Source organism: Pezoporus flaviventris, unplaced genomic scaffold (genome assembly GCF_033815535.1).
Source record: "Pezoporus flaviventris isolate CSIRO_AGI_PZ_B2104156 unplaced genomic scaffold, CSIRO_AGI_Pfla_v1 ptg000006l, whole genome shotgun sequence".
In the NCBI taxonomy this organism is placed as follows: domain Eukaryota; kingdom Metazoa; phylum Chordata; class Aves; order Psittaciformes; family Psittacidae; genus Pezoporus; species Pezoporus flaviventris.
This window is the reverse complement of record NW_026892554.1, coordinates 4,197,459-4,214,885: the sequence shown is the minus strand read 5'-3', so window position 1 is coordinate 4,214,885 and position 17,427 is coordinate 4,197,459. Positions and strand designations below refer to the sequence as shown.

At 44.0% G+C, this 17,427-nt stretch overlaps 1 protein-coding gene across 4 annotated transcripts in view; it reads right to left on the bottom strand.

Annotated features, from left to right (window-relative positions):
* The window catches only part of IGF1R (insulin like growth factor 1 receptor), a 179,318-nt gene extending 162,423 nt beyond the window's left edge, over positions 1 to 16,895 (bottom strand). For 2 of the 4 annotated variants that reach the window (XM_061446694.1, XM_061446695.1), the window contains exon 1: positions 15,648 to 16,893. In XM_061446694.1, coding sequence (XP_061302678.1) covers positions 15,648 to 15,741 — 94 coding nt within the window. In that variant the 5' untranslated portion in view covers positions 15,742 to 16,893. Of the gene's footprint in view, positions 1 to 15,638 lie in introns of all 4 variants that reach the window. The other 2 variants (XM_061446693.1, XM_061446692.1) reach the window with 2 other exon arrangements.
* Positions 16,896 to 17,427: the final 532 nt, after the last annotated feature.

The window sequence follows — 17,427 nt, the reverse complement described above, 5'->3', positions numbered from 1 at the left end:
ATAGGCCAAACCCTGCCTCTGCTGTCAGTCCTTTCAAGTCACTGCCCTTCAATGCATCAAAAGCAAAGCATCCTTTAAAAATTCCTCTGAAAGGCCTGAACAAGTGCCTAAACTTCCAAGATCTATTCTCTATAGCCTGGAGCAAGAGTGACAGGAAATAAACTTTTCTCCTCAATGGCTGTTTTTAAGTTTGGGGGGTTTTGAACAAAGGCCAACAGTACTAGATCTATAACCAATCTCAAAAGTGCAGGTCAGAAAACAGGGGAGGAGGAGAAGGCGATGAAGAGAGGAAGAGGAGCCTGAAAACCCCTTACTTCAGCCAACTGGTAAATAAGCAATTTCGGATGTTTTAAACATCTTGCATTACCTTCTGAAAGGTAACCAAGCCAAAGGGAAAAGGGTTAATTATATCCCTTATGCTCCTGAGTATTTCAGCAGGCTACGCATTCTGTTCTTCTGAAGGGCAAGCTGTTCTTTTATTTATTGTTTAAAACATAAACAAACACAAAGTGTCCAATGTAGTGATTACCCATTTTACTAAACCGGAGGAAAACAGGGCTGCAGCTTTCTGCTGCTCTGAAACATTTAAACCTACTCTGTTTCTCTGACATTTATTTTTCTCCCCTTGCTCTTCTCCAATAGAGATCACAAAAACAACCGCAACATCTGACATACAGGAGAACATCCTGCTGATTAAGAAAAAACAAGAGCACATTACTCTTGAGAGGATACAAAGCACTTCCTAATGCATTCTCCTTTGTCAGCACGACAGGCTTCTTGTCGTTTCAAAGGGAACCTGGTCATATTGATTTTTCCAAAACACGAGTATTATAAAAATATTACGCATTTAATTGGTTTAACAAAGTGCTTTTGTCCTGGGATACATCAACACAGACCCTGCAAAACAAGGTGTACGGTATCAAGGTGTGGCTTTAAGTAACTGAAGATTCTCTGTGAGCAGCAGCCTCGAGAACTGCCATGGTCACTTGTAATAAAGCTCTCTCGCAGCTCCTGCAACCTTCAGTAAGACTGAGACATGTCTTTTAAGCGTGGCTGCTCTTCTGAATTCACAACACCCTGAAGAAATATCATCCCTCTCTAAAAAGCAGTGTCCTTCCCATGCTTCACCGAAGCTCAACCATGCAACTCCGCGTTCCATGTTTGCTCAACTTCTTCGAGAGGAAAGTTCTTCACACCCTCTCAGAGCAATTTATTTCTCTAGTTAATCTCTTGCAAAAGCCAGAGTGACTGAATCAGCTTTTCTGAATGTGAAAACCACACACCTAACCTGTTAAGACTGGAAGATGTTCTCAGACAGCAAGATCAACCACCTCCTTTTCCCCTTTCTCAGTTTTCCACAATCCTAAATATGGCAAGAGTGGGAAAAGCTTGTACACACTTTGCAAGGAAAAAAGTCTATTTCTCTTTCTCCTCGTTCTTCATTTCTATTTTAACCCAGTGTATCAGTGTGTGCGTCCATGACAAGTTTCAACTGTTCAAAGACCATTAGATTAGTCACAGAACACAGACTGTTATTTTGCCTTCCCCAATACCCCTTCAGAAAAACTCTTTGCAGTCAGGATTTGGAGGGATGCAATAAACAGAGGAGAAGGGACAGCTTTACCTCCCACCTCCTCTTATTTCTCCAGGGAACTAGACCAAGTTTTCCCTTCCTAAAGCGATACTTCAAGGCTTCTTTATAGCTCTCTTCCAAATATAACTCAGAACAGTATATATCCTCCCTTTGATTTCCTCCAACAAATCCCCTTTCAGCAGAATTTACTCTCACATATGCAATGTGGGCAGAGTCTAGTAATGTAACTTAATAGTTCCTAACAAAAAACCAAAGTTCTGCCAACAGTAAGGAAGGGGGGGAAAAAAAAGAAATTTTAACTCTTACTCGCACATGTTACCACAATGTCTCCAATTAGTACCTGCCAAAAGAGCATTAATCCCATTTCATCACAAGAACAGAACAAGGTTGCAGACTGACAAGATCAAAGAGCCATCAAAAGATAATGACACACAATAACTGAGACATGCAGTGTGTTCTCCATCATGCAACACTGCTGTCCCTACACCCCACTGTCTGTCACTCTGCAGTCACACTGAGCAGTAAATAGTACCCGGGAGCAAAAGGCTTTGAAGACAGAACCTTCTGAGCTATGTATGTGACAAAAACACAGGTCAAGCAGAAGACATCTCCAGTCCTGAGGAGACTGAAAGTTTAATATTAAGCTTCTATTAGGAGCTACTTAAATCTTTTCCCCTCCACCTTGTTTAAGGGTGTATTTCAGTGCCCAGGCTTCCATCACATCTGGGTCACCCATCAAGCCAGACCATCTCGCCTTCTTAAAGCCTCCCATCTCAGACACACACCTGTTCTCACTATAGACATTTTTATGCTAACACCCAGGGCAGCATTGAATTACTTTATCTAAAGTCACTTCCACATTCCACCCTCAAGCTCCTCTCCGAGAAGCCATCAGTCACTCTCAGCTTTCACACTTGAGGAATTCTGGAATCAACAGGAAATGGAGATCAATTGTGATTTTACTAACTCAATAATGACTCATCATCCAGCTCCCTGTAGCCTTCAAATTCAGCTGCAAAGAGACAGGATAGCAAGGCCAAATTAAAAATAGCAGATCTGGCTTGCACACAATTAACACTCGGATTTGTCATGGACTGCAACACACCCAGGCATCTGGAGATATCACAACATTACGACCATCTTCCTTACATCTCCCTGACTGATTCCAAACACGGTTACAATCTGGTTTCCTTAGCTTAACCAGGAAATCAATAAATAATGTTTATTATAAAAACCCATCATACCACATTCTGTAACATCCATCATGCAATTTGAACATGCCCAAGAGTTAACTCTGCCTACCAGTGCCCCTGGCTAGTGATAACAAATCTTCTGTTCTTTATGAGAACTCTCAAATCAGTCATTTCTTTCCGCCTGCGTAACCTCCAAGCCAAAAGAAAAAACACATTTGCATGAAATTGGAAGTCAATAAAACCCAATTATTTCATTTACAAAAATAGAAAATCATTTTCTATAAACTACTTAAATGCATTCTTCCAAAAATAAACTTAATTACAAATCTAACATGGAATTATAACAGCGTATGTGCCTACTGCGATTTCCATAAAATAAAAATAGAAAGCATATAATTTACACAAAAAAAGTTCGGCCTGGCGAATTTTCTGGCTCTTGGAGCCACCCTTTGTTGAAAGGCTAAGACAGCTTTTACATTCAACAGCTACTTCTGCAAGTGCCTCACCGCAGTTTACTCAAATGGTTCCGTTCAAGAAGCACTTCATCCCATATTAAAAGGACTCCTGCAAAGAAACCTGTGCAACAGTCAGCAGGTGAGATCTATTGCTCTAAACTTTTGAGAAACAATGACAAACTATTTCTTTCTGTTGATTTTCTCAAGTCCTGCCTGTCCGTAAGTCTCAAAGTGGAGTTCTTCTGTATTTCAATTAAAGTTCCATTTTCCATCCATATAAAACAAACCAACACAAATGAAAAGTCATCTACCAGAAAATACCTCATTTGCCATTTTGTTGCTTACACATAAAAATTAAGGATCTGAGTAAACGTATCCAAGGCATCTAACTATTTACGTGCATGTGTAGAAATGGCAAAGGCAAATAAACCCTGTACTTTCCAAAAGGGTGTATTTGTGAAACAAGGTGTTGTAAGAGCTGTCAGCCAATAAAAAAAAAAAATCCAGCTAAAAATATGCAAAATGAGATTAAAACTGTATTTTAAACCAAATGCCCCATATTTCAATATAAATAATTCAGCTGCTTTGAAAAGATGGCAGATGACAACATACTCATCCTCATTTGTTTTGCTGCTCCCTCCCTCCACTCTCAACCAGAGTCCCACCCCTCAGGCTCTCGCTGTCCTTCCGTAAGCCAGTGCAACTCACCAGTTAAATCAACTGAGAGAAAATGAACTCTTCCCCTCTCTGAACACCTCAGTAGTCATGACTGTGCACAGCACTCCACAGACCCATAGCCTAAAACTAGGTTCATCACTTGCTGGATACCAGGCTCGACACAAACAAAGCCAGCTTTGCAGTTCTGCTCTTCTTCAAAGAAGACATTGAGGTATGTGACACCATCAAAAGGTTGAGTATTGACGGAAGAGGAGAACAGAGGGGGACAGACCCAATCAAGGTACGCAGATATCTAAATGCAGCATTTCATGCTGCTCATGCCTGAGCCCCTCTACCCTTCTCCCCCACCCACTTCCCCCTATTAAACAGTATTGACACCGTCTCATCTCACCAGGTCTGGGGGAAGCTGCAAGGGTGTCTGCAGATGAGCTTGAGGCATGAGACACTGTGAGCAGTGACAGTCATCCTGAGGTCAGAACAGTATTTTGATACCACAGTAAACAAGGCCTGTGGCTGCGAGCATGAAAACACTGAATATCTGCACACTTCCGTGAGTGCTGCTCCTAAAGGAAAACCCTATGGAACAAATGGACAGCATCACAGGACAGCCGCGCAGGGAGGCCAAACCATGCTCAAACCACCTCAACTTCTGCTTCATTCTATCTGTATGTGACACCAGGTAATCATAACAGTCACTTGTGAAGATCTGGGGTTTATTTTTAGTGTAATACACTATCTCCTTATCAGCCAGCCAATTCCAACACCCCCATCCTCATACTTCTGCATACTTTGCCTGACAACACACAGCTTCCCAGTGAATGTGCCTTCACCTGGACAGTGTCACACCAGCATCTGAAGTCCCGTCAAGTGTTCCATACACAGAGCACTTTACAATCCCTCCAGAACAGCACTTCTTTGTGTTTTACAAACAGGGAGGGAAATACAAACACCCGGAGGAGGAATACAATTTCTCCCCAACCCTTGCACACTGTCAGCTTCTGAAGCACGAGATGTGATCACTCCCTATTTTAGCATGCATGACTACCAGTGTTGTTGCTCACAAAAATTATCTGGTCCCTTTTTAAAATCCAGTTACAGCATGTAACTTCAGGCTTCTCTCCCCAGCTAGTGGGTGGACAGAGGTGAAAGCAGTGACAACAATATCTTGCTATGCTTTATTTGCTGTTCACAAAAACATAGACCCTTGCTCTCAATTTATACTTGTCAAATCAGTATTTAAACAAAACCAAATCTGGAAAGAAAAACACATGTGAACACAACTGCGTGGCATTACAATACAACATCTGATTCCTGCATTATGATTCTCCTCCTCTCAAACACTGCAACATATTGCAGGACAAATTTAAACATAAAGCCACCGATAGCAACTACAAAATCACCACGAAAATCCTCAGACAATGTTGGCTTAGCCAGTGGAATGTGTAATTCTTGTCTTCATAGTATCACTTTCTTTCATGAAAAATACTGGAAATATCTTTTTACCAGGTTAACCAACTCTGACTTCAATCTTGCTGACATTTCTTAAGTAGAGCTGAATACTTCCATTCATATGCAAATTGTACAATAAGCCGTGAGTAGCAGCACTTGCACAGACTCCCTCACAGAGATGAGCATTCACTCAGCCCAAATCTAATCTGCAGTGACATATCTGAAATGAAACAAGGCCCAAAAGGTGCAGCCCCAACAATTTACAGAAGGCAAATTCTCAGCTTTGATGTTGTTTTCTTCTTTTACTTCGTGGAGTATCTTTAAATATTAAAGAGATGAAAGAATCGAGAACTGAGATTGCATCTGTTGCCATCACAATTTAACCACAGTCCATGTATTTATACAGTGGAATCTCCAAAATAACACTGCATCTGTTAAGATGACGGTGTTTTTCCATGGGCTGTGCTGTGTTATAGCGCAGTTACTCCAAAGCTATTGCTTTTGAAGTGCTGATTGTGATCCACCCCAAATTCTTTCTGTAATCTTCCTCAAATGTGTTGAATTGTAAAGCTGTTGCTTCTCAGAGAGGCTTGGGAACAACAAAACCCTAATACATCTCATCAGTGGGCATTTGGCACTAAGGCCTTACAGCTAATGCAACATGTTTGTTTAAACAATGAACTACTAAAAGAGATACTCAAAACACAAACCATCTAAAAACAGATGTCCATTTCACATGTGTTTCTGCTGAAGCACAGGCCACCATCACATATACAGCACACTCAAATGCATTTCTCTGTCTGTGCCTTATTTCTGTAGGATAGCAACAACCAACTTGAAAGGACCTTTGTTCCTTCACCGGTAACACTGGTCACAGCTTAGAATCACAACCCATGGAAGCACATGCAAGCTTGAGTTTTAAAAGGGACTCTCACAGCCTAAATTAATTATTAAATACATTATTATATGCCTCTTGTGGAGAAACCATATCAATGAAAACATTTGTCCACATAGTCAGCCCACTCAAATGTGACAAAAACACAAACATTTTATTAGCACATAAGCAAAAAAGAAAACAGACAAACAAACAATCAAAACCTTCAGTCACTCAGACAGGACCCAGGCAGGCTCAAGTCGGTCTCAAACCAAGCCAAGTCTCAAGTCTGGAACAACAAATACGCTTTTCTTTAACCCCATTTTTGCTCTTTCATACAGTGACAACTGCCCAGACCAAACCTCCTTCATGAGTGTAGCCACTGAAGAGCTGCAAGCAAACACCAATGTAACTTTTCAAACCAAAATCTCCATATCCAAGGCGCACAAGCAACAAAACTAACAGGCCCTCCAACTTCTGGCATCCTTCACACACGAACGATCTTGAATTGTGCATCTTTCCTTCTCTCAGCCTCAACACTTCTCAGGTCTGGGGAAGAAGAGCAAAGTACAAACAGTAACAGCAACCTATATGCATGTCAACACAGCTGGGTGTTCTTTCCCCCCATAGTTACCAGGAAACACATTTGCAAAGGACCAATAAGATGTGCATCCATCTTGGGAGTGGAAAGAAGAAAAAAGGAATAGAAGAAGCTTCAGCCACAACAAACTGAAAGATGCTGACTGCAATCAATACAGAACCACAAGCTGCTTCCACCTGCTGGGGATACAGAACAACTAGAGAGAAGCAGCAGCTAAAATTCCCATCGTGGCGGCCAGGCACCATCGCAATTCCACTGGGCTTCTTGCTCCATCCCAGTGGGTCTCTGAACTCTTAACAGTTTGTGCCATCATCTTAACTCTTGACACTAGTCCTCAATGAAAAGAAAGGTAGAGCCACCTGAAAGCTTAACAAGAACAATCAACACTATTTAACCCCATCAGTATTTTGGGAAGCAAACCAAACGCCCAGTGGGATACACAAAATTTGACTAGAGAAAATAACAGTTTATTTAACTACACATGAAAAGCCCCATGAGAAAGCAACAAAAACACTACAATAAAAGTAATTTCTGCACTGGCAAAGAGCACAAGTGACAGAACAAACGTGGTATTTCCATCATGATTTCAACTCTAACACTACAGCCAAATGTTACTCTAGGATCAGCTGAACTGTGCAAATGCGTGTTTGTTCCTACAGCGCAGTGCCAGTGCCTTTTCTCCTCATGCGAGGTGTCTGCCATGTGCTTTTAAGCCTTTCAAGGTACATACTACTCTCACACAGAAGGACCCAAGGGGATGTGATGAGTGGCAAGGAAGCAAAGAGTACTATCTTTAGAAAGACAACACGTGGAGATGACTCTCAACCGAAGCCAATGCAAATAATGAAGAAACCACCTCAGTGAGATCCAGGGATAAAGCTCTTCCGAAGTCCAAGCCAATCCTCTGTTAAAAGTTTGGTTATAGACTGTTTCCAGGAGCAGCTGTTACCAGACCTCTCTCCGAAACACTGCTCCCGTTTGATTAAGACTTCAGACTTGAACTATCCATCTCTTTAAGACCACCTTCCACTTCCAGAGAAATTTCTGATTATTTCTGAGGGATGCTCTATCCCACACCATTTCGGGGTTTCTTCTACACCACAAACTACTTTGGAAGCTCGCTCCTCCAATATAACAAGTTTCACAATGAGGAAAAGCAACACTGTGTCAATTCATGCTTGGGGAAGCTACCTTTGCACCTCCCTCCCCACCAATAACCTTTTCCAAATACAACAGTTCAGCTCCTGTGAAGTTTTCCTGTGCATACCTATCAGGAAGCTTTCTCAAGCCAAATACCATGATCCATAAGCAAACCAGATATCACACCCCACTAAATATAAGGGAAAACCTCCTAGCACCTTGCTGCAGCACTTCTTACAAACCCCCAGCAATGTTAACAATAAAAGAGTAAATAAAACAATGTGATGCTATCCCAATCCCACCAAACATAGCTACCAGCAGACCCGTTCAGCTGCTGTGCCTACAGAAGTTTCAGCTCATAAATACTCTGAGCAGCAACACGTCTATAACTAAATACAAAGCGAGCACCTCAGTCCTCCTGCCACTTCATCTCATCTATCTTATATAAGAACTGCCACTATAACACAGTTTGAAGATAATGATGTACTCCGTACTTGAGAATCACACATTCAGCTGCAGCTACCTACTGTATTCCAGTAGTAACAAATGGAAGAGATACTTCAAAGAACACATTATCCCAGCTCTAATTTATGCATGCTCCCTCTTACCATCAAGCCATTTATTTTAAACCTGTCAGATATACTTGTAATGTAGCATCATGAATAATTTAAAAAGTAATCTGTATAAACCAAGTTTATAAACTTAACAGCAGGTACAGTACCTTTCATTCAAGCAAGCTGCTCTCTGGTAAAGTGCAAGGGATCTCCAAGTACTTCAGCATGTATTCATTTCATGCATTCTCAACTTCAAAAAATTCCTCTTTCCTGCCTCCAATCAAACCCTCTGCTATTTGAACACAACTGTGGAAGCAGCTGGCTTAAGTATACTAATATGTGAACTGTTCTTATTGAAGGAAAAAAGTACAAAGCTTCTAGAAACAACCAGTAGAAATGACCCACACCACCCACCCAACATCAGAGGAACACACACACACATGAAGTGCCTGCCTCTGGCACTAAGAATTCTGAACATTATCTACATTTGCCTGATGTCACATTCTGACACTGCTCCCCGCTGCAGGGAGAAGGGATGCTCAGCAAAGAACTCCCAAAAAAGCCCACATGGTAAGAGAAAGTGTTTTCATCGGTTGATGCTCAGCTTCCAAGCAAACAGAGCTATCTTTACAGCATGTAATGGCACCAATAAGAGGTCTGCAGATAACGTTCACCCTGCCTGGTCACAGAGCTGTTTCAGTAATAATCTGCTTCACTAGCAACACACAGTAAACAAACTCATTAGGTCAGTGGACTGGACTTGCCCAACACATACATCTTCACAAACTAAGTATTCACAAAAGCAGGACACACACTTGTTTTATAAACTATTACAGTAAAACATATAACATGTGCAGTTCAGCTCCTGCTTTAGAAGTTTCTTATTTGTATAATACACACTTTTTTTAACTCAACAGCACAGCATAAAGCTCTTGAGGAACAACCTGGTTAGCACTTCTCTTCAACGACCATCTTAACATGAATTATTCCTCTAAGTTGTTATTAACATTAGTTTGTGCTGCTACAAAAGCACGCATTTGCTGTTCTACTGAAATATTTACTAGTGGATTTGTTCCTCTAGAGGAATAATCTTGGTACTTTATTGAGTGCAAGGTCCCTTCCCACTGGGTAGGTCAAAGACAAGTATCCTTGGAAAACTACCCGGGGAGTCACTGAAACATGTAGATGCTTATTTGTGCTCATACCATCAGGTTTATGAAGAAAGGAACAGAGTAGCAGGAAATGTTCGCATCTGGATATTCCAAAAATCAATGAATAAAATTATATTCCACTGATGCTTACAAATTGTATGCAAATCAATCTGTAAATAAATAACAGATTTTGCTTTTCAGCATGTTTTTAATAATATTGTGCCACAACAGCAACTTCTTGGGGATATCAACACTGAAGAAGTTAATTGGTGTCTTGAAAGGTACCCTTAGGGAACTGCTCATATTTGGCATTTGCAAAGAAAAACTCTCAGTGATGAAGGCAAGTTAAACCTTCCCAGAACACCACCATACTGACACCATGGTTTAACAGAATGTATTTCCATGGTTTAACAGAATGTATTTCCTTAAGCAATGAGTAAGCCAAACTATTATCAAACTTCTTAAGTAAAAACAAGTCCTGTGTAAAGGAACTAGAGCCTATTTCTGAGTTTAAGGAATTGGTAAAGCTCTGTTTGCAGAGCACAGAAATACATGAATGAACACTGCATGTTGCTAATCATTTGTCGGTCCTCAGAGTTTGTCTCAGACAGCTCTGGACACAAAAAAAGACAAATATAGTACTACAGAAATCCGTCCAGATTGTACCTGTCATGACTTGGCTAAGAGGGAAAAAACCCAGACCAAAAAAAAACCACACACAAGACAGGCTGGCTAACAATCACAAATGCGTCTTCATCAGTGTTGTTTGTCGAATTTAGCTTTTGTACAATAAGAGAAAAAACCATATTAAACTATTCTTTTTAAAGTGGCTTTCCTAAATCACATAAACTAAACCAAGTAACCTACACAAAGAAGCTGTCTATACAATTTAGTGATAGAAAAATTATACACATCAAATATATCAAAATAGTGAAACAGTATTTCTCCCTTTCAAACATCACGGCATTCCTAAAGTCTTTCTGAACACAGAACTCTTAAAACCTTAAAAGCTCAATTCAGTCAGAAAGATCTGAAATAAACTGAACCTACAAACCTGCAGCAACTTTAATTATGAGACTCTCGAGACAATTACTCAAACTGCAGCTTTTGTAAAACCCAGCATACACAATAGTTTTCAATAACAAATGCAGTTTACCCATTCCTGTGTGTGCACTCACACACAGGAATAAAAACCAGCTGCTAATTGATAACATCACAAAGCACTTCCAAATGGGAAATGCTTTACACCAAAATCCAAGGAAGAATTTATTCTATTTCATAAGCAAAAGTTTGAAGAACTTATTCAGAAAGTAGCCATCACTTCTCAGTCATCGCCTTTTCAAGGGAGTAAAATAATGCTCAAGCAGTTTATTAATTTAACTACAGATAATCCAGATAAACACCCTACATTGATTTAAATAATTTAATTCAGTGCATTTTGTAAGTTATGAACTTTGGAGCCATTACAGATGATGAGCTAGATAAGTTGTTTTCTGTGTGGGATCATAAAGTTAACATCCAGTGTGAGAAAAACAGGTTTCCTGCATATATTATTTCCTCCCTCTCTCAAAGTTCAGGAACATAAACAAACTTCTCTACAATGAAGTCTGCGGTAGCTCACAATTCACACAGATGAAATACACACACAATATAATTAATCATTTAACAAAACTGCCTCTTCTGGTCTCACCAAGTTCATAGTTTCAGTGATCGCCGGTAAAATCTACCTCAGAGTAAAGAGGGGGAAAAAATACATTGGGGAAGAGAAAAAAAGCTTCAGTTAAACATGAACTAAAATTGTCCTTTCAGGTTAACAGTTTCAGCCCTGAAATACATTTTAATTCTAAGTGGTAGATGCTTAAAGAACATAAATCTCCTCACTGAAGACCTCCTCCTCCAAGATTTTCTTAGTAAATGCCAGTTTAGCAGAAAATCAAACAGGATTTGAAACAACTTTTCCCAAGGTAACACATACTGGTAGAAACGAATTATTTGCCAATGAAGATAAATTCAAAAATCATCACATGGAAATTCCTCAACACCGGATTTCACATGTTACATTTCAAGATGACAACTATTTCAGTGTCACTGGAGTTGCGCTGTAATTACACTCTAGGATTAGCTTGAAAGCACAACCGGTCAGGGAAAAACTGACATAAAAATTAAACACAGGCATTCATCAAATCTCAGCAATTTCCCTCTTAAACCCAACAAATCATGCCTCCTGTTGTCCTGAACTGAAACTATTTGATTCATCTGTCCCCTTGCTCTCTGCAGCCCCTTCCTTTCCTCACTTCTCACAACATACTTCAGAAATAGGTTAAATTTCCTTCCCTTTACACAAAGAACAGTATTTCTCTCTCTCAAACGTTGGTTCAGCACAGAATCTTCTAACACACATCATCTTCCTTCCACACCCATTCCACTGCTTTCTCACATTCTCAATGCATTTTGCCTGATATTAGCTAAGTCACTACCATTTCCTAACCCTTTCAGTTTCTGAGTCATGCAAGCCTTTGCTCCAGTTCTGGTAGGGAAACGCTTTGAAAGTACAATCTAACACAATCAAAAAAGCCAAAGTACTGCCTGGCTCAGCGCTCCTTCCCATGGACACCAGTCACCAGCATGCCCTCAACACTTTCCTCCTCTCCTCTCTCTGGTGAACCCAACTGACACCAATTCCTTAAACATTCTGGCATTTTCTATTCACCACCTCAATTACAGAAGCAATTCTTGAACTCCCATTTAACAACATTCACTAACCACGAGGCGTACAGGGAAACGCTGATGTGAAAGCTAAGGTGTATGTAACGCTGACATTCAGGAGGTCATGAGGGCTTTTACTAAGCAACCTGGGAGAGGGATTAAACGTACAGCATGAGCTACTGCTTATTAACATCAGGAACATAAAATATAGCCTGGACTGACAAACAAAAGCTCAGAGTTAACATGAGCAGATCCATCAAGATACCTATCACTCTGAAGTATTACCAGACTTAAAACCATTATTACCCTAAATGTTTAACCCATTCCCTTCTAGACATTCCCTTCGTAAATATACACATGGGTGAAAATCAAAACCCCATCATGCTCAAGGCAGGAAAGGAAGAAAACAGTGTTTACACTGCATCTTAAACCCACCCCTAGGATGAAACAGCCTCCAACAGTTGTAGCTTTACAAATCAAATGCACTGTTGCACCAGCACATACTTTATCTTAACAAAGGGTCTTTTTCTTTTCATTGCTGTGCCGTCCTAACAAAATCTCAGGAAATTCTCAGGATTTTTTAATGCCAGTTTTTGAATCGGACACTTTCCACTGAAGTTACCTGCATTTTAAAGAGGTTTCTGTCCCATAACCACGAAAAGATTTTATATCATTTAGCATTAAAGGGATGGGTCTCTCCCCTCCAGTTGTAACTCCTTTGTATTCCTATTTAGGAATGCCTTGCTTGTTTGACCGAAAATGGAAGTGCCTTTTAGCTATGACACAGTATATATGAAAAACAAATAAAAATTAAGATTAATCTTCCTTCCACTATTGTGGGGAGAGGGAAGAATATGAAGAGATGCAAAACATCTGCTCTGGAGATCATTTTTCCCCCTAACAGCAAAATTCTTTCAGCAATAACTCACGAAAACAAAGGCTATTAAACTGTAAACTACAAAGGCGATCAATTAGAGACAGCATTCAGCTAAGACAAGTTTTTCAGCATATCTTCCCATATTTAAATGCCTAGATCTGAAAAAGAAGATATTTCATTTGGAAGGTTCTTAATTGGGTCATTTTAGCTAAGTGGCAACCACAAACACTTCGGAGAACTACAGCCTAAAACCCTAACATATTGTTTCTGCACTGTTTCATTCCCAGAGCTGGGCAAGCACTTCTATTTCAAGGTATTCTATACCAGGTAAGGCAAGAAAAAAACTGTAAGCGTGTATCCCAGCATTTGAAGGATATACAGGATCTTCTCCTCCTGCGCTGTTTCCCTATGCAAAGCATTCAATATAATGCTTTGCAAGCCCTTCCCTGAATAAGGGCACCAAGGTCTTCCTTTTCAACTTAAGAGATTAATCTTCTCTCTTGAAAACAGCTCTAGATATAAAGTTCAGCTCGTGGAAGCAAGGCTGTGATTCTCCAGCCCTAGCTGGCCCTGCCACTACAACGCAAAGCCTAAGTTGGGCCTTAATTTGCAAGGAGGTAATTGGCATTCACTGGCTAATGAAACACAATATTACTCAACACGCATTACAGGCTCCATGTATGAGCTCCTTGCTCACTTTTTTCTGTAGTCTGCCTCACCGTCAGTGCATCCAAAGAACTTCCCTTTCTTCTCAACCTTAAACTGCTTTTAGAGAAGCCTTTCTAGTTGCCGATTTCTTTCCCTTTATATATAAAATGTGCAAAATTGATCTCTCCCTCCCTTTCCCTTTTGAAAGCGAGAGCCACACAACAACAGCTCAAGGAGTATGTTGAAAACACACAGCATAAGAAATTAAAGCATCAAGATAAAGAATCAACCCTGCTCCGGCAGACGCCGAAGGACAGAGGAAGCCGGTTTTAAAATGGTTGGGCTCCAAAGCTACCATCTCCCTGCCTATAGAGACACTCCAGAAAACACGGGAAAGCTCATTTCATGCGGGAGATCCTCAACCCATCGTGAGCCCGACACACCGCCCAGCACCGGGATGGATGTGGTGATGATCGCAGGCTGATCCATCGCAGCGCCAGCCATCCCTGCCCCCTTTATTTCCCCCTGCGCCCGAAAGGGGCGGGCACTGCAACAGAACCACAGGTTTGAAACGCACAAAAACAAAAGTCAGGGCTTTTGCAACTGCCAAGCGAGGCAGTCGGACGCGATGAAGGGCAGGAGGGATGCGGGCACCCCCGTCCCGCACAAGCAGCCGCCTTCTCGGTGCAGAACCCGCACACACGGAGGAAGCAGGTCGCACTCTGCAAGTCAGCGGCACAAACCTTAATGCTCGATGCAACACGGCTGCCTTAAAAAGATAGAATCACCTTTGAGAACGCAGCCCCACCATCAAACCTTTCTATCAATGCACAAACGTAAAGTACCGACCTGTAAATTAATTTCTAAGAAAATAAACACTACCAGACTGTGACCTTTAGATTGCGGGATGCCACCGTCAGCCCGCACCCCGAGCGGCGAGGGTGAAACCCTCGGCAGTAAAGCGGCAATAAAAGGCAGGCAAGGCGCTTATTTCCAGGAATTCTTCACTCGCTATGGCAGGTTATTGCATACGGCCTATAAATATTGACAAAGATCAAGCTCTTTCCATGCGGGGAAAGGTCTTTCCCAGCCTGCGAGTGTTTACTACGCAGATCGCAGCGCTGGCTGCGGAGGGCTGAGCACCGCACCGTGCTGTGGAGGGGAGAGCAGCAGTGCGGGTCAGGTGCGGGGAACACAAAGGAGGGCTCGGGCGGGCACCACGACCCGGCAGCCGGGCTGGGGGCTGCGGCTCTGCGAGCGCCGGGTGTAAAACCAGCCGCCCCCCCCCTCAGGAGAAGGAAGGGATGGGGGGAGCAGCCCCGGGTTATTCAACGTGCCGGGGAGCAGCAGCGTAACCGGACCAAAACACGCACATCCCCGCGGGCAGCGGCGAAACCGGCTCGGCGGCGGGAAACGGCGCGGGCCCCGCAGCCCCTCACACACGCCCCTGCACACACACACACACACACACACACACACACACAGGGACCCCCCCCTCGGTAGCTCCCCTCACACACATCCATACAGGGACCCCCTCACAGAGACACTGAGGGACACCCCCCCCCCCGACCCCTTCAGACACAGAGGAACCCCTTCTCCACCGATCCCCTCCACACACAGGGACCCTCTCGCTGCTTCCCCCCCCTCCCAGCAGCCCCTCACACGTTCAGGGGGCCCCCCACCAACACCCCTATGCCCCCCTCCCGTCCGACAAGCACCGTACTCACTTTCCCCATTTGTTGGCCACAGACAAAGTGCGGCGAAGACGAGCAGAAACCCCCAGACGACGGCGAGGGACCCTCCTCCAGCGCCAGACTTCATTCCTCTTTCTTTAATTGGACAAAATCCCCCTTTCCGAAAACAAAAACAACGACAAAAAGAGTCCAAAATTGTTCGTTTTCCTCTGTCTCTCCCCGTCCTCTAAAAATACCGAAGGAGGCAAAAAGGCGGACGAGTAAACGGGGCTGGATAAATAAATCCACGTTGCCTCCAAGAATCGAAGAAAAAAACACAAGCCCCTTCGGACTGGCAAAACCGGAGGGGTTTTTGAGGTCCCTGGGTGTTGATCTTCCGGAGCAACCACACCAAAAATACACCCGATATTCAAGATGTATTAACGGCAACAACAACAACAACAACAAGGCATGAAAAGCCCCGGGGCGACGCTGTCTCCGGGGCGGGCTCCGTGTCGGCGGGCGGGGGGCGCCGCCGTCTTCCCTCAGCGCTGGCGGCAGCGGTACGTGGTGCACGGGAGCCGCGAACATGAGGCACATCGGGGCTGGCAGTCTGCATCTTCCACCTCCATTTTCAAACACACACACGGAGAGACACAAAAAAACTGGGAGGGCCGCGGAGGGAAAGGGAAAAGGAGGAGGAGGAGGAGGGGGTGCGACCCAAGGCAATCTTATTACAAAACAACAGCAGCTTCCCCGGCCGTCCCTCAGCGCGGGGACGGGGCTGCCCGGGCGGGATCCCCGCGGCTGCTCTCCCCGCTCAGCGAGGGGAGGGAAGGGGGGGGAACACCCCGCACGCACAACCACCACCCACAGCACCACCGCCGCAAGTCCGGCTGCCTGCAGAGGCTCCAAACGCAGGGTTTGGATCGAAAATGAATTAAAAAGGCTTCCCCCACCACCACCACCACCACCACACACACACCTCACTCCTCCTCTTCCTCTCCTCAGCGCCGCTGCCACAGGCTCCTTCTTTCTCCCCCCTTTCCTCTCCAAAAAATGAAAAATAATAAGAAATAAAAGGAATCCAGGACACACAGCACACAGCACACACACACAAAGCAGCGAGGCGAGCGGAGCTCAGCACCCCTCCTCCTCCTCCCCCCGCAGCTCTCCTCCTCGCATCCCTCCGAGCCGCCTTGCCATCGCGGCGAGGGCGGATGGGGGGGGGGCGGTGGTGGAAGGAGACCGACACCGACAACAACAACAACAACAACAGAATCCACCCAACCAATTTGTAAATCCTTCTTTTTTCCTCCTTCCCCCCCCCCCCCCTTCCCTCCTCCTCCTCCTCCTCCTCCGGGTGCGCGCGCTGCCCAGCCCAAGGAAGGGGGAGGGGGAGCCGGGAAGAGGTGTGTGTATGTATGTATGTATGTGTGTGTGTGTGTGTAAGCCGAAGGGGGGGACGCGAGGAAGGCGATCCGGGTTTGCTGAAGGTCAAAGCCCAGGAGCTTGTTGCGAAGGGTCTGTAATTCCTCCGGGGAGGGAAGAAGGGAGGGAGGGAGAAAAACGGGGGGGGGGGGGGGGTGGGAAGGGTCTGCCGCTGCTCCTCCCAGTTAATCCGCCGCTCGCTTGCAGCAGGGCTCGCAGCGCTTCTCGGCCGCGTCTATTCCCCCCCCCCCCTTATCCTCCTCCTCCTCCTTCCTCCTCCTCCTCCTCCTCGGCGCTGCGCTCCCGTTGCACGACGCTGGTAAACAAGAGCCGCCGGTGTCGCTGCGCTGCCGCCGCCGCCGCTTCTCCCCTCAGCGGCCGCACGGGGACGGGGCTCGCGCCC